The sequence below is a fragment of the Sinohyriopsis cumingii genome, chromosome 2 (assembly GCF_028554795.1).
Source record: "Sinohyriopsis cumingii isolate HCF-2022 chromosome 2, ASM2855479v2, whole genome shotgun sequence".
Classification (NCBI taxonomy): domain Eukaryota; kingdom Metazoa; phylum Mollusca; class Bivalvia; order Unionida; family Unionidae; genus Sinohyriopsis; species Sinohyriopsis cumingii.
In genome coordinates this window covers 100,745,095-100,768,054 of record NC_142962.1, presented here as the reverse complement: position 1 = coordinate 100,768,054, position 22,960 = coordinate 100,745,095, and the positions used below count along the sequence as shown (strand labels likewise).

General features: G+C 33.5%; 1 protein-coding gene across 1 annotated transcript in view; it reads right to left on the bottom strand.

Annotated features, from left to right (window-relative positions):
• Positions 1-2,887: 2,887 nt before the first annotated feature.
• LOC149805480 (uncharacterized) overlaps positions 2,888-22,960 on the bottom strand; it is a 24,418-nt gene continuing 4,345 nt past the window's right edge. Inside the window, exons 2-7 of the mRNA XM_089934243.1 lie at positions 22,139-22,171; positions 14,573-14,694; positions 12,198-12,282; positions 10,665-10,788; positions 6,329-6,486; positions 2,888-5,886 (exon numbers count right to left, since the gene is read on the bottom strand). Of these exons, the coding sequence (XP_089790369.1) occupies positions 5,818-5,886; positions 6,329-6,486; positions 10,665-10,788; positions 12,198-12,282; positions 14,573-14,694; positions 22,139-22,171 (591 nt within the window). The 3' untranslated portion in view covers positions 2,888-5,817. The remainder of the gene's footprint in view (positions 5,887-6,328; positions 6,487-10,664; positions 10,789-12,197; positions 12,283-14,572; positions 14,695-22,138; positions 22,172-22,960) is intronic.

Here is a 22,960-nt window from a genome sequence, read left to right as displayed (position 1 = left end):
ACCTGTGATACATGTACTATATAGTGATATTATTATATAGTACATGGTTTAAAGGTAAATTTTATGCAAGGAGCCCCTGTGGGCATATGGCAGAGACAATGTGAAAAAGCACACTGCTAGAAAAAAAAGCACATAGTGGAAAAATTATGAGCACCCAGTAGATTTCAGCTCTGGAAAACATGAAGCCACCTACTCAAGTCCGGCAAGCTACCAATGCTGAAGCATTGTTTGTGAGTTTTCTTGTTGAACATAATAAAGAGTATTTCCTATTGTAAGGAAAAATAAGACAGACTTTAGTGCCTCCTTAGGTCCTGAAAAATTGCAACAATTTTAGTCAGCAAAATCAACCATCAGGCAAGAAGCCTGTTCAGTTTTGAAAACAAATTTACTATAGCCCAGTTGAGGAAGTTCAAGTCTGTCACAGCATCATATCATGACAAATGGTGTGACATTTGTGTATATCAGTAAATTTCGCTGCAAATAAATTTGAACATTTAATAGTGTAAATAATGTGTTTTAGTTTGGGGATTTTCACATAATGCAGTACTGACCATCAAAGTGGATGGAGCTAATGTCATGGCATAATTTTTCACTGTTAAAAATTCACTAATTTTTATCTCACTTGTCACTAATTTGGCTCTGCTTATGCTGTTGTGGGCAGCCAAAGTTTAATGAAAATCCACACATGCAAATAGGTGATATTGACCTTTATAAATTCTTTATGCAAAAGTTGACATTGTACAGATGGCTGAGTAATGCATGAATGGCCATTAGGTCCATAACATGTAACATTTGTTGCAGGTGAGACAATGGGTGCACATTTGGTAACATCAATGTCATTGCCAATGCCAAAACGATGCTGGGCGTACTGCATAAGATCATGTGATTTAAGACCTGTATTATCATGGCATAAATGCCTACATTTAAAATCTAATGAACGTTGTGTAAGTTATAGAATTTATAGCTTACAGATTTGAGGCTAGTCCTTCATAGATAAAATTCAACTGTTTTGCTCAGCTGTCAGATCCTGGTTAAAGTTCAAATTAATACAAGTCAAATTCAGCATAAACCGATGGTTTGGTTTGTGACTATTTTCTTCTGTTTATCAAAACTGGTCATACCAAATGGCAAATAATTTCCAATATAAAAATTTATCAAATGGTTCATGGTCACAGCCAATATTTTATCTAATATAAGGCTTGTTTGTCCAAGCTTGATGGCCTTTTTCCAGGATGCTCTCAAGATTCTACCAAACAAAATCCATGACAACCAGACTTTATCAAAAATGGCTTATTTCTGAGAAAGGAGACCACACAGTAGCCACAATCTTCCTAGGGACTACCCTAGACGCAGCTTGGGTACATCAAATCCATGGGTACATAACTACCAAATTTAATCCAAATTGGCTAAGCCATTCAAACATTCAAATATAGGTTTTTCATTTGGATGCTAAGGAAGACACAATGTTTTCGGCAAGACTACTCTTTTTAAAAAGGTAATTAGAGCTATTAACAATGTGTGCATCACAAAAAGCACATCTCACTACTATCTACTTCGCAGTGGTTTAAACAAAGAAACTTGTGTTGGGAAACCAAAGCTTTAAGACAGGCATTCTGGGGCCATGACTCATCTAGATGATAATGTAGAATAGTGGAAATCCAACTCCTTGAAGGACTTGTCAACATCCCATGTAAAGATAAGAAGCTGATCAAGAAGGATCAAACTCTGCAAATTTAATCAGAATATGCCTAATGGTTCTTGAGCTATGCTGAATACAAACGACATTCAAGCTTTGTCCAAAAGTGGAACTGATGAGATAAAACACATGAAAGGCACATTTAAGTCTATGAGACAATATTTATACTAAATTGCATCAAAATATGTTGAATAGTTCTTAAGTACTGCCAGTTAAAAGTAGCTGCCCATGTGAAGATATGCTGTTAATTGTCAAGGGTGCTAACTCTATAAGAAAAAAATGGAGTTTGACAAGTCAGATTCCTTATATGGCACAGCCACATCTATTTGTCAATATTCCAATCAAATTTATCAAAATATGTTGAATTGTTCTTGACCTGTGCCAGGTACATGCAACATCCCATGCCAAGGTATAAAGTTAATTGTACAGGGTCATTAAGCTAGTTTAAAAAATGGGAGACAACCCAAAAAAGGCACATCTAGGTTTATGAGATCATGTACACATCCAGTTGTATCATAATATGTTGAATGGTTGTAGTAACATGTTGGTTACATGGATCTGCCTTGTTGAAGATTTAATATTAATTTTTATGGGGGAAATATCAATGTGGGCAATAATCACAACTGGATCTGAAAGGATGAAACCTTAAAAAGACAACACTTATGTGTGTGGGTTTGTGATTTGTATTTTTAACGTAGCTTTAACATATTTTTGGTCATATCACTATGCTGTCTGCAGTGTGACAGTTTAGAGTGATGTTTAGCACTGACATCATGCCGCAGACATGTAGCATGATATCCCACCCAGTCACATTATCCTGACACCAGCCGACCAGTCCTAGCATTAACCTCTTAACACTGAGCGCCAAGCAAGGCAGCTGCTAGTACTAATTTTTATCAGTCTTTGTTATGGCTTGGCATCCGAGGCAGACACTAAAACCACTAGACCACCAGAGTGGCAATTCATCTACCTAATGGCATATAATTTTGAATAAGGGGCTTTGGCAGTAACAAGACGTGTTAACAGAGGGACACACAGATGAAAAAAATATTACTATAGTGTCCCACTTATTTGGATCTCAATGTGTGACCCTAATAACTATTGTAGGAGCATTAATATGCATAAGAAAAAAAGATCAACATATGCAATTAGCAAATCAAAGCAGTATTCATTGAAACCTAAGTAATTTAGGTGAAAGCATAATAAAATCTACTCTTGCATGTAACATTTTATTGTGCAAAACTGTGACTGGCATACCAATATATAGCTAGAAAAAAAGTTGATGATATTGATTAAATTAGTAGTAACAGGAATTGTAGCAAATGTGGATGTACTGTATAGAACTGTAAATACTCTCTTATCAGCTGAGTAAAACTGCAAACAACAAAGATCCAGATCTGCTGTAGTATAATGCACCTGTAGAACAGGATCTATCTTGTTTGATCTGCTGATTTATCCTAATAAACTGCATAGACCCAGATCTGTTGGTGCATTATGTGATGGAAAATCTGGGCCTGTGCAACTTGCAGTTGGACTCGTCTTATAAGCGAGTATAACAGATGTCACGTACATTTCTATACAAGTTTTTATTTGTTAAGATTAACAAATAATTAATGGTTAAGATATTATTTATAATTATTTCTGATCTTTTTTCACATAAGAAAACAGCTATGCGTATAAATAATAGCTACACAGTTAAACACTTTAAAGGGTCAACATTCTAATGCAATCATTTGCTTAAATGGCCTCATTTTTAAAGTCCCTACAACAAAACTTATAAGAAATTAACCTGCATTAAGCAACTGCCTTACTTACTTGAATTAAGCAATTGCCTTACTTCTCCTTCCCTGAAGTGCTTAATACAGCTATCAATATAATATTTTTATGAAATGATAGTGTATAAAAATCAAAGGCTATGAAAATTGTAGACAATACAATCTGTTAGTGTATAATCAATTCACATGGGAGATATTAGTGCCCTTCCAGACAATAAAATATATTGACATATAGGAAACATTTACATAGAAGACATTAGTGCTCTACCAGATGATGCAATATACCAATGTATATCCAAAGCCCAAGTCAACCTGTCCTTCATCATGCTGAGGAACATCTGGAAATCAGAAAAGTGGTGAATGGAAGCAAAACCAAGGATCTTCAACAGCAACGCCCTGATTGTGCTCTTTTACAGCCCAGTGCTGGAAACTTGCAACAAGAATAGTTCACAAACTGGAAACCTTCCATAAACATGTGTCTGCAGATGATCCTTGAAATGTTTTGATTTAGAAAGAGAGCAGCATCAAAGGACAAATGCAAAACTTTTGTCCAAATAGTGGAAAAGAGGAGAAGGAGATGGCTTGGGCATGTACATCTAATGCCACCAGACGCACAACCCAGAATAGCCTTATGCTAGACACTAGAGAGAATGCATATAAAGGGTTTGCCCATTCTCACATACAGCTGAGGAGATGAAGGCATGCAAGCCTGACATGGTAAATCATCAATATATGGACCAAAGATCATTAGCAGCAGTGGTCTCTCATGGAAGCCCTCTGTGTACCCAAGGCATCAAGAAGATTGAATGAATGAAAGAATAATCAAATTTACATGAGAGATATTATAGCTCTACCAGACAACACAACATATTGGTATATAGGTGGCACTCTACAGGTTCGCATTTTGCATAGGGTTAGAATTTTAAAGGAAAAGAATTTCCCTGGCTTTCCTTGCTGGTTATAATGGCTATTTAAAAAAGACCTTGTATATCTTAGGTATAATTCAAAGAACCTTTAATTCCCTTTATTTTGGAGTATGATTGATGGGTGTGATATGGGTTATAGAGTATACAGCTTGGCCTTACTCCATATGTGCACCTTTCAAAAAAGTGCTAGCTCCACTTGGTCATTTTCACTTAATGAACTTCAGAAGTAAATCATATGAAAAAAGAGCCGATAACTTGTTTTACATTTTATATATTTGGTAATTCATTCATTGCACTTTCAGAAGCTGGTATTGTCTAGTCTGGCAAAATTCATTTTCCCTATTTTAATAGCTGCTATGGATAGTGTACATTAGATTAATTCAGGCCGATTTTTTTTAGCACAAGGAGCAGTCATTTTAGTTAGCATGCTTAGATCATGTACAATTTCCAAAAGTACAATATCCAAAGAAATATCATCCACATTACATTAATGTAGCATAGAGGTATACCAATATTCTCTCCACTGTGAATGTTTTAAATGCAAACAACTTCACCTTATATACGTCACTGTCTCAGAAGTACAGTGGGACCTGTCTTGAAAGACCACTGCTTCTGCCAAAACATAATGGTCTCTCATGACAGGAGGTCCCTCATAACAGGTCATAACACAATATAATCAATAAATCTGTACATGGAGAACCCAGTCTCTCAAGACAGGTGGTCTCCCATGGCAGTGGTCTCTCAAGACAGGTTTTACTGTACATAATAACTGGTAAGCACCCCCCATAGTCAAATTTACATGGGATACGTTAGTGCTCTATCTTACAATATATTGGTACATTATCAAATGTACATAAAAGACATGTATATATAAGACATTAGTACTCTCCCAGAGAATATATTTGTATATTGTCAAGTATACATGAAAGACATTTGTACTCAACCAGATGATACAACATATTGGTACAATGGTCAAATATACACAGGAGACAGTAATACTCTACCATGCAATACAATGTATTAGTATACAGCCAAATATACAATGGATATATTATTGTACTACTGTGTTTGAATATTACAGCTTGTATGTTATTTTCCAACATAACTGAATGGATGAAACTTACAAAAGTGAAATGTTTCTTAAATGACAATGTTTGCCTTGCTGTTACACAAGCGGTTTTCAATTACACTATTGTAGACAGAGATTCAATGTTTGCCTTGCTGTTACACAAGCAGTTTTCAATTACACTACTGCAGACAGAGATTCAATGTTTGCCTTGCTGTTACACAAGCAGTTTTCAATTACACTATTGTAGACAGAGATTCGATGTTTGCCTTGCTGTTACACAAGCAGTTTTCAATTACACTATTGCAGACAGAGATTCAATGTTTGCCTTGCTGTTACACAAGCAGTTTTCAATTACACTATTGCAGAATGTTCACCAATCTCTTTCAAAAGGACTTTTAAGAAACTTCCCAACCAGGACTCCTGAAACAGAAAGGAAATTTATGTAATTTAAAAACAACAAATAAAATTAACAAGGGGATGAAGTATGCTAGTAACACAAAACTAAAACCATAACTATAAATTGAGAGAGTGCAGAGAACTCAAACCAAAATGGAGTAAAGCATGTCTCAAAACATAACGTTTTTAGCAAAGCAATGCTGCTTATAAGAATTAATTATGAGTGGGCACTGACAGCAAATAAAATGGATGAATACTACTAGATGTCCACTACTGTGCTGGACCAAAAGTCTTATGCAGTGGATACAAACTCTGAATCAAAGTCAAAGTACATATTATTAGAATGCAACAACACTGGCCCCATCATGACTTCCAAGATTAACCCATTTTCACAAAACTAGAACTTTACCAACAAAGCTGTAGGCAAAACTGAATAATCCACTGAAAAGTCTATCATGATTTTTACCTCATGAAGGTACTGCACTTTTTCCATAAGAATCTCCTGCGATCTGGTTAATCTCCCATTATCCACCTTCTCCTGGTTGAACCAAATAGTTGCTACAGATACCAACCCAACAATACTGGCTAACACAGTACACTCTGTGGTCACATTGATAATTGCAGCTAAAAATAGAAAAATTAATCATCAGATGTAACAGATTTCATAGTACATCACATGATGAATAATCAACTTGTGATTGACTAATTTTAGGAATTTAATTTAGAACAGTATCTATTTTCCCTTTACGCCAGGATGCTAAACCTGGCAATAGTCATTACACCTGTTATAGTGGGCACTACTGCCATCCAATATATAATATCACATCATGTCAAGTGAAATACTCTCAGTGCCTTCCTCTTGGGAAATGTTCTTCTACAGTGCTGTCCATTGTTTTTGTGCACAATATAAGGCCTGGAGAACAGTTTTATAAACATTTAATCTAAAGTATCAGATTTGTTTAAGATAAGCTCAGACAATCAGAATGCATCAATCTAATTAAATAGGTATATCTGCATTTCATTTGCTGTCCCAGAATCTCTATTAACTTACATTGCAACATGGAGAGATCTGTCAGGAAAATTCAGAGATATCATGTCAGGAAATTCTTCTTAATAGATTTCAGCAAAGTCTTTTAGCATGCATATTGGTGCTTGAAAAACTACAGTGTCAGAAAGATCCTTCTAAGGAAGATTCAAGTCAAATGTGAAGAGATCTGATCACACTGTTTCACAAATATCTTGCATATTAATTCTTTTGTAATAATTTCTGATTTGATCAAAGACCACAATTCTGTCAATACTGACAGAAAATGTAAAAAGTATATGGCAGAGTGTTAACACAACTGTGGTGCATTTCAAATAGACATGGGGCCATGTCCCTGTTACAAGGGGAAAGATGCATTTTTATGTGCAGTATGGTTTAAATCTGTGGACTTCTAAAAGCTTTAATAGAACAATTTGGTACATTTGCATAAAAAGGGGCTGTAACTTTGTCTAATAATGACCAAACAAAAGTCTCTTAATAGAGATGACAATCTAGTGTCCAAATGGAATTTCGAGGAATCCATGAAAAGACCATTTCGTCTTTTTAAATAGTGAGTGCTGAAACAGTCTTTGAGTGAAAGGAGTGACTGGTTATCATAGGCAGTCTTCTTTTGAAAATCCTATGTCAATATGACTATCTGTCGAGGAGTAGCAGTAAAAACAAGATTTTCAAAATGGTTGCCATGGTGGCCATACTGGATTTGTTATCAACACCATTTAGGACCAACTAGAAGTAATAAGAAATCTAGTGAAAACCCCATGTTGATATAATTTACAGAAGTAGCAGAAAGCAAATTTTCAATATGACTGCCATGGTGGTCATATCTGAAGTCAGTTGGGTACCATTTTCATTTAAGACCAATTAGGTATCATAAGAAGTCTTTTAGTGAAAACCCCATGTAGATGTGACCATCCATTCAAGCAGAGTAGTGATAACAATATTTTTAAGATGGTTACTGGCAGCCATATTGACTGTTCAACTAGATTCCTGCTTGTATTTGTTTTACAATAATTTCTTGCTCAGATTGCTCCATTTAAAGAAAATACATTAAAACATAGAACAATGGATAACCAGTGAAATGTTGGAAAGTAAATAAAAAATCACTTATTGAAATCTATATGAAAGACCAATGAAAAGAAATGTTTACAAAGTTAGTTAGAGAGGCAAAAGCTAATTATTTTACACCATGTTGAAGACAACCCACAGAAATTATGTCAACAGCTGTAGACTCTTGATTACAGTTAAGCCAAAAGATAATGCTAATATTGTAATGACTACTGGTGGTAGCAGCTGTCATAATCCCAATCATTTAAGTAAATTCTTAACTAATGTAGCATCTATTCTCATGAAGAAATTACCACCATCTTCATATACATATACAACAGATTTAATAATTTTTAAAAAAGTTTTACTGACTATGAAATATTCATATTAACAATCTGTGTAACCTTGATCCATGTAAATGATTAGGTATTGATAATATCACAGTAGGGTTTGTAAAGACTGTGTCAGTGTGTTGACAATTTCAATTACTTTTACTGTTAATATATCTAAATCAATTGGTAGTGTGCCTGATGAATTCATATTAGTGACGATCTGACCTGTTTACATAAAGGATAGAAGGATTGATAGAAACAATTAAAGGAATGTTAGTGTACTCCATACTGTGTGCTAACAATTTTGTACCAGACAATGCATTATGCTGCAAGACAAAATGGGAAATAACTGTAAGAAAAAGTGTGAAAGCAAAGTGATTTGCTGACATGCATATTTTCAAGTACCAAGTTTTATGGCAATCCATCAAAAACTGCAGGACAAGCCACACTAATGAGATTGCCACACATATTGCAAAAGGGGCAATAACTCTGATAACAATGGCAGGAGCAGGTCAATATGAACATCATCATCAGATGCTGACTATAATGTTAACCAAAAACAAAAACTGCATGAATGACGATAATTCTAAGATAAAATTGTGGGAGCAAACAGATTTGTTGATCTTTACATCTTCAGGTGATGACCAAATATTTACGCAGTTTCATGGCAATCCATTAAAATTGCACTATTGGGATTGTCAAGGAATAAATATATCTGGTAAACTGATTTGTTGACTAGCACATCTTTAACCATTGACCATACTATTTGCCATGTTTCATCAAAAAGTGTGGGATAAGCTGTGCTAATAAGACTGTCATGCTACAAGACAGAAAGGGCAATAACTCTAAGAAAAACTGTTGGAACAAAGTGATTTTTTGACATGTGCATCTTCAGGTGATGCACATAATAGTTACTAAGTTTAACATCAATCAACAAACATTCCAGGACTAGTTGTGCTATTAATATTGTGCCAGATGGATGGAGAGATGGATAATAGGACTACTATATAATGATGGGTGTGTACAAATTAAATAACTGTTGTAATGACCTGAAGATTTAAACAGATCAACTAATTATAATACAAATATGTCCAGCAACTTTTCTGTATACCTCAAGTGGCATTTAATTTAACAAACAAGCTTTCTGTAATAAAAAATGTGCACAAGATAAAAAAAATATCTGTAAAGGCTAAGCCAGAAGTGTAATAAGGTCATCTGAATATGAATGCAAATAGACATGTCAAATTTCATTTAAGTGGTTTTCACTTAATCATACTAACATGGTTTTCGTCAAAATATTTTGTCAAAAAGTTAAAAAAAGTGTTAACAAACTGTAAAACTCACTCTTATGGCCTGAAAATCTAATCAGATCATCCACTAATGACCATTATATAATACATAAATCTAATCAGGTCATCCGCTGATGACCATTATATAATACATAAATCTAATCAGGTTATCTACTAATGACCATTATATAATACATAAATCTAATCAGGTCATCTGCTGATGACCATTATATAATACATAAATCTAATCAGGTTATCTACTAATGACCATTATATAATACATAAATCTAATCAGGTCATCTGCTGATGACCATTATATAATACATAAATCTAATCAGGTTATCTACTAATGACCATTATATAATACATAAATCTAATCAGGTTATCTACTAATGACCATTATATGATACATAAATCTAATTGACCGCTCCAGTGGCCTAGCGGTTAGAGCGTCTGCCATGGATGCGGGAGGTTGTGGGTTTGATCCCCAGACTTATAAAAATGGTACTAACAGCTGCCTCGCTTGGCGCTCAGCATTAAGAGGTTAGTGCTAGGACTGGTTGGCCTGGCCTGGTGTCAGGATAATGTGACTGGGTGGGACATCATGCTACATGTCTGCAACATGATGCCCCAGGGCTAGACATCACTATAAACTGCCACAATGCAGACATTGTAGTGATATGACTGAAAAATTGTTAAAGCTACATTAAAAATCCAAATCACAGACACACACACAAATCTAATCAGGTCATCCACTAATGACCATTATATAATAACATAAATCTAATCAGGTCATCCACTAATGACTATTATATAATACATAAAATTGAGCTGCTGTTTAGTTCAATATGTTCATGCTATTGCATAAAAATGGATTTGGGATGAATGTATTTATATATGGACTGACTGCAGCAAAATATGCTCCTTTCAGCTATTGCTAAGATATACAAAAAACAGAAGGCACTTGAAATATTTCCCAATCAAAAAATGACCTGACTCCTTCAGTAAATACAACTGAATCTAAACTGAATCCCACCTTTGCATACTCCTTGGTGATGAATTATATCATTATTGTTATGAATGCATCATTACCTTCAGGTATATCTTTAAATTTGCTAACAACAAAGTCCACATCCATGCCGATAGATTCTGGGTCAATAATTCCTCCATTTAACAGATTCTTCTTGCCATTTTCTTGACACTTCTTCAACACAGACTAGAAAAAGAAGACATTTAAATGTGACAGTAAAGCCCGCATCATCCAAAATATTTTGATGATCCAAACCAATATCATGTCTGCCAAACATTTCTAACCTAATGTAAATCACAATAATTTTACTTTATTAAATGTTCTGAATCTTTCATTTCAGTTATTAGCAACAAAATTTAAAGCAAAATTAATGTACAAAAATGTATTTTTCAATTGTAATATTTTAAACGTTCTTAAGAAAGTGAGGTATGCTCCAAAACCATGCTATGCAAACACAAATAAACAACAGGTAATTTCTTTATTTGGATATAAGTTGATAATCAAACTGCAACTAGCATAAATTGCTGCAGACAGTGACAAATCATTAAACACAGTATTTTATAAACTGATCGATCTAGTTACACATTCCTTATTATAACATGACAATGATTAACAACAGATCTATCTAGTTACACATTCCTGTATCACAAAATGGTGCCGATTAAACAAAAGATCCATGTAGTCACACATTCCTTATCATAACATGACACTGATTAGCAACAGATCTATCTAGTTACACATTCCTGTATCACAAAATGGTGCTGGTTAAACAAAAGATCCATGTAGTCACACATTCCTTATTATAACATAACAATGATTAACAACAGATCTATCTAGTTACACATTCCTGTATCATAACATGGTACTGATTAAGCAACAGATTCATCAAGTTACACATTCCTGTATCATAACGTACCACTGATTAAACAGATCCGTTTAGTTACACAATCCTTTATCATAATATGGTTCTGATTAAATAATAGATCCATGTAGTTACACATTCCTGTATCATAACAAGATGCTGATTACACAACAGATCCATGTAGTTACACATTTCTTTATCATAACATGGTGCTGATTAAACAGTAAGTCCATCTAGTTACACATTCCTGCATCAAATATGGCACTGATTAAAATGATGGCTACTAATATCTAACCCAGGTTTTGGAACCATCTTTCCATCCAGATATTCATCAAGATTTACAGCATATGCAATCTTTTTCATCACAAAATTTAATGTGAATTAAATTTAACAAAAACAATTCAGTAGACTGGCATTAATGTTAAGCGTGCAAACACTGAATGATTTACAATACAAAAATATACTCAACTATCTAATGTTCTCATTAATAAAACCATTTTCATGCCCATAACAAATCTGAAATAAGACTTGCTGAAAGAAAATTTAATTTTTAAATACAACAGAACAGAACAAAAATATAAAATTCAAACAGAAACTTTTCATTACAACTAAGGAAATTAATACAAATTTGTAATATAAATACATCTAATATATTTTCCATTCTAAAACAAGTGATGAATACATAATCTAAACTTATTATCAGTATCATGGAATTGACATAGAAAAAACATACCTCAAGTGTTTTGTGGGTGTACAAGACATTAAAAAATCTCTCTGAGAAAAAGTTATTATCCTCCTGTTCATATAGATGCTGTTGCCTGAAAACAAAAAATTACTATGCATATACTGAGTCGTAAATTAGGAATAATTAATGTACATACAGAGATGTAAGTTAGGAATAATTACTGTACGTACAGAGCTGTATATTAGGAATGATTACTACAGATACACAGAGTTATAAATTTGGAATAATTACCATAGATAAACAGAGTTGTAAATTGGGAATAATTACTGTACATACACAGGGTTATAAATTAGGAATAATTACTATAGATACAGAGTTGTAAATTAGGAATAATTAATATAGATACAAAGATTCATATATCAGAAATAATTACTACAGATACAGTTATTAATTAGGAATAATTAATATTTATATATAATTGTAAATTGGGAATAATTAGAATAATTCCTATTGATACATAGAGTTGTACATTAAGACTAATGATTTGCATTCCAAATGTCTAAAGCACTGTGGATGTGAAACAGATTTATTTATTTATAGTCATGAGGACCCAAAGATGTTTAGAAAACTTGTAGACCTAGAAAAGATTTCTTGTTTGTTTTATTATTCATTACTTCACCATACAAGGAAGACCAAGAAATATATGCAGAGTTATAATGAATCTTTCATGGATCCTAATTTATAATACTCTGTAAAAATGCAAGAATAAGAAACAACAGAACTGATACACATTGTCTGCATATTATATAGTTTTGCTTCATTTCTAGCAAGGAAACTGCTACAAGAAAATAGCAAAATACAGATATAAATGTGACCATACAAACAGTTTTCTTGTTTTAATTTTACAACATTAAAAAGATCTTTCAAAATTAAGCTTAGCAAATTATCCATTATGAACACAAATAAGTATTTTTAGACAATGAAAAACTGCAAGAAACTTTACAGACTTGAATGATGTCCTTAGAACAGTGACTTATCAATAGTATCATAGGCTATATTCTTTCAGGATATCAACAAGACCCTTAGGACAATGATATATCAATAATATCATAGGCTATATTCTTATGGGATATATATGATATCCTTAGGACAATGATATATCAATATTATCATAGGCTATATTCTTACGGGATATCAATGACACCCTTAGGACAATGATATATCAATAGTATCATAGGCTATATTCTTACGGGATATCAATGACACCCTTAGGACAATGATATATCAATAGTATCATAGGCTATATTCTTACGGGATATCAATGATACCCTTAGGACAATGATATATCAATAGTATCATAGGCTATATACGTAAGGGATAAGCACACACCACTTAACTTTTTCACATGTGAAAACTGTTTACATATATCAATGTAGAGGAATATTATTAACCCTTCAGCAAAATTTACATGCAAGTTCTTGCAGCAAGCTAAAACAGCAAATTTGAGATATTATCAAAATAAATTAGAAATGTTCTCACTAAATGCAAATGACCCAATATCCCTACTTTGCAATCAATAAATTTCATGCTAAATTGATCTCTACTTTTACAAAATAGCCAACATAGCACAAAATATAGGTTAGAGTGACCAACTCTTGATATGCAAATGTACTCACAAAGACACATCTGCACAGGAAGTCAACTAACCTGCAGCCAATGTTAAAACTTACTAAAACACAAATCTTAAGTAGTCAATGTGAAATATTGGTCACACTGACCTTTTTATGGATAAAGGCTGCTGCAATTCGAAATGGGAATTTAGCATTGTATACTAAGCTGGCAGATCTTGGTCTATGCAGCTTGTTAGGAGTAATCTGTTGAACAAACAACATAAACCCTGAACTGCCAGCACATGAATCAACTGCAGATCTGGGTCTATGTTGTTTGTTCATGTATGTGGTATATTATACCTTTCATCTATCATGGTACTGCCATGGCATCATGACTAGCTTTGTGACCATTATGAATACACTCTCCATAACTGTTGGCACACTAACATACACTCCACAGCCACAAAACAGTTTATGTCTACAGTATCACTAACTGTTGTCATACTAACACACAACCCCATCCACATAACCTTTTCATCAATGATTATGACTACACTCTCCATAACTGTTGGCAAACTTACATTCACTCACATACATAAAACATTTTTATTAACGATTTTGACTACAGACTCAATAACTGTGGTCACACTAACATACACCCACATCCACACAACCCTTTCATTGACGATTTTGACTACAGACTCAATAACTGTTGTCACACTAACATACACCCACATCCAAACAACCCTTTCATTGACCAATCAAAATCCTTTTACATAAGAGCCGATTACTGATTCCATCATCATATCTTACCTTTCCACTGTTCTTTTCATCAACATTGTTCTGATGGCACCTGGTTGATACAATACAGAGGTAAGGTACTCCACACAGCGGACAGACCACCAAAACTCACTGGATATGTATTCATACAAGATCTGAAAAATGATATCAATCAACATTATGCGTATAAGGAGTGATGCTTCTTCATATAAATTATGTCAACAAGGTTCAGGTAAATATACTTTTATAAGGTAGCAAGATAAGATACTGAGAGAAAACAAAATGACATCTTCCTACCAACAAAATTTCTTCCTTTGTTTTCCATATATTTTATAAAGTTCTAGATAAGCAGCATATTTGCAAATTTTTTACAGGCAAAGTGACTAAAAATGCATCAGGAAATTTCTTTATAGATTCAAAATAAGCAAAACAACTCTTAATCATTTACTCCAGAGGTGATACTGTATTGCCCCTGCCATAAGCACAGTCTATTTTCTATGACGATGCAGTCAATCAAATTGATATAAATAACAATATAAGTTCAGGTTCCAGATATTCCATGCATGTTTATAATGAAAGTACTTAATTACTGTAAGAACACTCACTCAAATGGAGCCTACAATCAAATGCACCCTAAACTAGTCTTGCTCAAATGACCATTTGAGATATTCATAAAAGGTATTGTTAACAGCAAAAAGTTTTTTGTTTTGCAGTGTTCGCAAATTGTCCTTTCAAATTTAAAAGACAATATCCTATATTAATAACAGACTGAAAATTTCTCCCTTTGGAAAGATTCATGATGATAAAATTTGATCAATTCCTTAAACCCTTATGAACCAGATGGAATGATTTCAGTCACTTGGATGATGTGCAATTAAAACACAATCCTGGATGTAGAGATTAATAAAACCTGAATTCACATTAAGTTCTAAACCTTACATGAGGAAATGTAAATTACTATATATACTCATTCAGAAGGCAGGTTAAGCCGTAAACTACATAGATCTTGATCTGCCATAACATAATGTGCCAATCAATCATGGTCTGAATTGTTGGTTCTACTGATTACACTTAACAAAGTGCATTGACCTAGATCTGCTGGCACATTATGTGATGGAAAATCTGGGTCTATACAGTTAGTAACATGATTTATAATGGAGTATATACAGTTACTGTATATTATTTAAATTACTAAGTGACAAAATGAACAACTTTGACATACATGGCCAAACAGTCTCACATATCAGAAATACAAGATGAATCAATCAAATGAACAGTTTTTAACTGTTTATAGGAATACACTACACAGAACATTTATAGATATTACTTATTGTCTCCAATTTATCTTAAAGTCTGATCTTGTTATTCACAAATCGGATAGAATCTTCCAGCAAATCAGAGTGCAGTCAGATAAGATTTATATAATGTCAGCATGATTTAAAGCAACAAATCAGTGTAAGCTCTGCTGAGCTTTTTACCAACATTACATACAACAAATGAGGCATTACAGCAAGCATGATTAGAAAGACATTCAAAACACATTAGAATACATCAATACAAACTGAGCTTTTAACCAACATTACATACAACAAATGAGGCATTACAGCAAGCATGATTAGCAAGACATTCAAACACATCATAAAATATCAATACAAACTGAGCTTTTTTACCAACATTACATACAACAAATGAGGCATTACAGCAAGCATGATTAGCAAGACATTCAAACACATTATAATACATCAATACAAACTGAGCTTTTTACCAACATTACATACAACAAACGAGGCATTACAGCAAGCATGATTAGCAAGACATTCAAACACATCATAAAATATCAATACAAACTGAGCTTTTTACCAACATTACATACAACAAATGAGGCATTACAGCAAGCATGATTAGCAAGACATTCAAACACATCATAATACATCAATACAAACTTAGCTTTTTACCAACATTACATACAACAAAAATGAGGCATCACAGCAAGCATGATTAGTAAGACATTCAAACACATCATGATACATCAATACAAACTGAGCTTTTTACCAACATTACATACAACAAATGAAGCATTACAGCAAGCATGATTAGCAAGACATTCAAACACATCATAAAACATCAATACAAACTGAGCTTTTTATCAACCTTACATACAACAAATGAGGCATTACAGCAAGCATGATTAGCAAGACATTCAAACACATCATAAAACATCAATACAAACTGAGCTTTTTTACCAACATTACATACAACAAATGAGGCATTACAGCAAGCATGATTAGCAAGACATTCAAACACATCATAATAAATCAATACAAACTGAGCTTTTTACCAACATTACATACAACAAAAATGAGGCATCACAGCAAGCATGATTAGTAAGACATTCAAACACATCATAATACATCAATACAAACTGAGCTTTTTACCAACATTACATACAACAAAAATGAGGCATCACAGCAAGCATGATTAGTAAGACATTCAAACACATCATAATACATCAATACAAACTGAGCTTTTTACCAACATTACATACAACAAATGAAACATTACAGCAAGCATGATTAGCAAGACATTCAAACACATCATAAAACATCAATACAAACTGAGCTTTTTATCAATCTTACATACAACAAATGAGGCATTACAGCAAGCATGATTAGCAAGACATTCAAACACATCATAATACATCAACATAAACTGAGCTTTTTACCAACATTACATACAACAAATGAGGCATTACAGCAAGCATGATTAGCAAGACATTCAAACACATCATAATACATCAATACAAACTGGACAAAACACACAATGCATGACTTCAGACATGACCAAGCAATGCATGTTAAAGTCAATGAGTAAAACTGAAATTAGTATCTGGATAAATAAAAGAACACAATTTAAAATATATGCAGAAGCACCAAATCAGGACTAAAAAAGCAGGCTGTTATGCAGCTTACACCTTACTTAAAAAGAATGGAGCTAACGGTATGGTACTTGATTAGTACATAAGACAAGAACGGATAAATGACAAACGCTAACACAAGTATTAGCTGTCGTCATGGTGGGGTGGGAGTATTATTTATAGATATAGCATTTACAGTCTTAACCATTCCAGAATAGAATTCAAGATCAAAAGAGTGAACTAATCACAACCCTACTTACACTGTTACTAAAACAACACTAGCACCTGACATACATTAATCACTAAAACAACTTTTAACCTGTTGTGTTCACTCTGAACATAATATTTTTATGGTCTGAATTTGTTTTAGTATCAAGTTTGCATTGGATGCTTGTGCAGAAGCAAATTTATCTTCCTTTGCAAAATGTTCTAGAACAATAAGCCTGCAAAATAGTCAAAACTCATCATAAATGATGTGTCATAAGCAATGTTAAGCAATGTTGAGTACCAGTGCTTGCTAAGGCTAAAAAGTCCACATAGATATTCTCAAGGTGTGAATCTACCTGGCCCAGGGACATGTAAGTAGCAAAGTTTTCCTTCACACAGGCATTATTTATGCAGTCAGGAAGAGTTGATAATTGGTTTGTCTGAGCCCTACTTATGAAAGGTTTGTGTCCTGTCATTCACTTTTGGTATAATCTGATTATGAACTGCACGTTTAATGTAGTCACTGTAAAGAACACCCCAAACATGTCATTCTGCATTGAAATTCACCCCACTCAGATAATAGAAATTGTTAAATCTGATCCAGAGATCTCTAGTAGCTCTATTTTTAGACAGAGAACTGAATTGGATATGCCAATTATCTACTCTACAGCCAGTAGGGATTAACATCTTGGTCTAAATGGGAGTTCAGTCATTTTTAACAGAAATTGTATCTAAACTGACAAGTTCTGCAACCTCCAAAAATTCAGGTAAGAACTGCATAAATTTATTTCATGATCAGTTCAATTATTATTAAATGACATATTTTTCTGTCATCAAGTGCTGGTTGAAAATTCAGTCTTTCAACAATATTTGCAAAATTAACATACTTTTTCTGGGTCAGGAACAATCCCTGACTTTTTCCTGTTTGCCAATAGCATGGGATATTAAATTTTGTTATCTAGCGCTAAGTTATCATCCAGAAATAAAATGCAATGGCCAAATCTACTTTCAGCAAAGCAACTCTGACCTTGGGCTACAGACAAGAATTGGATCAATCTGCAATGAAATCTGTTTACTATAATTTGTTTTCAGTCAGAAACAGTTAGCAACTGTGACCCCAGAATCATAAGGTTTCTTTGGGGATTTAAGGAGAACAAATGCACAAAATATCATGACATTCTGTTATCTGGAACTTGAATTATCATCCAAAAATTGAATGCACAGGCAAATGTTTTTTTAGTAACAGCAATTTTGACCTTAGAACTACTGACCCTAAATCAAAATAGTTCTATTGGTAGCACATGCATCAAGTGCAAGTTCCACTGAATTTTGTTCATCTGAACTTTATATATCAACCCATAAATGAAAAGCAAAGGCAAAATCTGTTTTTTGCAATAATAACTTTGACTTGTTTAAACTTCATGCTGAGGGAAATATATGTATTATGTTGCAATGAAATCTGTTTACATAAATTTAAAATATGAGATGGAGATAAAACCCTGAGGCAAAATTTATTTTTGGCCACAGTGACCTTAACCTTAATGATGGCACTACAGACCCTTCAATCTAAGCTTTCTTTCTTGGGCTTTGGTTTAGTACATAAAGCAAGTTGCACTGAAATCTATTCAATAGAACTGAAGTTATCATTGGATAACAAAAACTTATGCCTGCCACTCCCCATGAAAGACAGATGATGGAAAACAAAAATACCATGCAACTTTCAATGTGTGAAAAACAAAACATAATCACTGCAGACGGAAAAAAGCAGGTCACTGACCATTTCAATATTGACACATGAAACTTTTAATCATCAGAGCCTCCATTAAGATTAATAACTGTACATACAAGAGATGGTTATAGTAAAACCTTTACATTTGTAATGGAAATACAGTACATAAAAAGTGTTTAAGATATAACCTTTAACACAGAATATTTACATCAGTAATGAAAACAACGATAATGATGCAGTTGCCACAGGAAGGAAATAAATGCGTTTTGTCAATGTTTCAAACAGACAACACAAATCTGAGCAAAGAAAAATCATATTGGATAGCAGAAAGGTGGCAGACAACAGGATGACAATATTGTTATTCTTATTGTTTCCCATTTGCAACTCTAACCCCAAAAGAGAGAAAAGATGAACTGAAAGGAAACAAGATTCTAAATATTTGGCATAGGGGGTGCTCACCAGTTAAATGTACTATTGAGAGAGTGACATATGTAAGGTGAAGTAGTTTGCATTTAAAACATGCACAATGGAGAGATTGTTGGCATACCTCTATGCTACATTAATGTAATGTGGATGATATTTCTTTGGATATTGTACTTTTGGAAATTTTACATGATTTAAGCACACTGCTAACTAAAATGACTGCTCCCTTGTGTTAAAAAATCAACCTGAATTAGTCTAAAGTACACTATACATAGCAGCTATTAAAATAGGGAAAATGAATTTTGCCAGACTAGACAATACCAGCTTCTGAAAGTGCAATGAATGAATTACCAAATATATAAAATGTAAAACAAGTTATCGGCTCTTTTTTATACAATTTACCTCTGAAGTTCACAAAGTGAAAATGACCAAGTAGAGCTAGCACTTTTTTGAAAGGTGCACATCTAAAGTAAGGCCAAGTAGTATACTCTATAACCCATATTACACCCATCAATCATACATCACAATAAAGGGAATTAAAGGTTCTTTGAATTATACCTAAGATATACAAGGTCTTTTTTAAATAGCCAGTATAACCAGTGAGGAAAGCCGGGGAAATTCTTTTTCTTTAAAATCCTAACCCTATGCAAAATACGAAACTGTAGAGCGCCACCATGGGGGGGGGGGGGCAGCGCTCATCAGTTATTATGTACTTTCGAGAGAGTGATGTGTGTAAGGTGAAGTTGATTGCATTTAAAACATGCACAATGGAGAGAATGTTGGCATACATCTATGCTACATGAATGTAATGTGGATGATATTTCTTTGGATATTGTGCTTTTGGAAATTGTACATGATCTAAGCACACTGCTAACTAAAATAACTGCTCCCTTGTGCTAAAAAAATCAGTCCGAATTAGTCTAAAGTACACTATTCGTAGCAGCTATTAAAATAGGGAAAATGAATTTTGCCAGACTAGACAATACCAGCTTCTGAAAGTGCAATGAATGAATTACCAAATACATAAAATGTTATTGGCTCTTTTTTATACAGTTTACTTCTGAAGTTCAGGAAGTGAAAATGACCAAGTGGAACTAGCACTTTTTTGAAAGGTGCACATCTGGAGCAAGGCCAAGCTGTATACTTTATAACCCATATTACATCCATCAATCATACACCAAAATAAAGGGAATTAAAGGTTCTTCAAACTATACCTAAGATATACAAGGTCTTTTTTTAAACAGCCAGTATAACCAGTGAGGACAGCTGGGGAAATTCTTCTTCTTTAAAATTCTAACCCTATGCAAAATACAAAACTGTAGAGCGCCACCAAAAAGCTAAAAATGTGTCCAAATGACATGGTTGAACCTATCAAAATGATATAACAAATAGTTCTAACTAAAAAGAGGGGTCATGACTATAAAATGCACTAGAAACAGGTTAAATCAAACATGACCCAGGTTTTCTAAATTTAACACCAAACAGAAATTTTATTTTAGTACATAAGACCTTCTAAATTCACGGAGTAGAAATTGTTAAAGTTCAATGAGGACAATAATTCCACAAATTTGTTACAGAAAACAATGAGAATCAAACATGACTTTGTAATTTACAACCTTGTATCAAATTTGATAAAAGTTAATGAGTGGAAACTGGGGGACCAAGCTTTTAGTCAAACAGGAGGCCATAACTGTACAATTCTGGCAAAGGACAGTGAAAATAAAAAATAACCTGCCATCTTAATGTATTCATGATACCAAATTTGGTTTCAATCTATGAATATATTAAAGAATGGGTACTGAAAGGTAAAGTGTCAAGTCAAACTGGTGACATAACTCCACAAAATTTTGTCATAGATTCGTTAAAACAAACTTGACCTTAGTATACTTAATTTCAAGCTTCATACCATATTTAGTTCACATCCAAGACATCCTTCCAAAGTGGAATTGGAAGTGTAATGTTGCGAGGCAAAAAGTGGCAATAAATAATAAACACTGAACTTGATCATGGTCTTCTTAACGTAAAGACTTACACCAAATTCGGTTTGCAACCATGAAATCCTTCAAAAGTTGCTGAACTTAAACTGAAGTAAATCAAACTCTGAAAAATTTCAGAAAACTGAAATGCAAACTGAAGTTTTTCAGCAAAGCCTGATACTAAAATCTGATTTCAATCTGCGAAGTCCTTCCGAAGTTATTGAACATTTATGAAATTTGTGATGAATGGGCATGGGTAACACTATTTGACCTTCTACAGATATTGTGGGAAGTATAAAAAAGTCCTAAATTGTAATCACACATGAAAACATCAAAGTCTTTAAACTTACCTTGAGACATGTGTTACTGTGAATACTGGAATACTGAAAAAAAAGTTAGGCAACACATAATGAAGTACCTAATTATACATGTGCTGTAAGATAAAATAGCAAATAGCATGAGACTGGCTACAACAATTCCATTACCCAACTAGTCAAGACAACTAAAAATCATTGTTGGACTGTAAACGATACCCATACCAAAGACAACTAAAACTCATTTTTGGGCTGATAAACATTTCCCATACCCAACTAGCCAAGGCAACTAAAAATCATTGTTGGACTGTAAACAATTCCCACACCCAACTGGTCAAGGCAACTAAAACTCACTGTTGGACTGTAAACAATTCTCATACCCAACTGGCCAAAGCACTAAAACTCATTGTTGGACTGTAAACAATTCTCATACCCAAATGGCCAAGATAAACTATAACTCATTGTTGGACTGGTAAAATTTCATGCAACTAACTCAGTGTTTGTATATAGATATGGATAACAAATATTATAAGTTTAGAAATATCTCCATGCACACTCACTTATCTGATAGCATAATAACCTGAATGTTTACGACTCACTGTATGTATGTACGAATTTGTACAAACAGAGATGGGTTTCAGATCTAAGGAATGTAAGCTGCTGTTAATCACAATATTTGCATGTCATTAAATTTTAGTTACTTTCACTTCAATATATTAGTTATACGAAAGTTTGGTAAATAACCTATACATAAAAATGTAAATGTTTAACAGTCTAAACACAAACAAATGAAATATGACTGCTTTATTTTGAAACAGCAGGATTACCAAATGTAAATAATATCAATCACTGTTGATA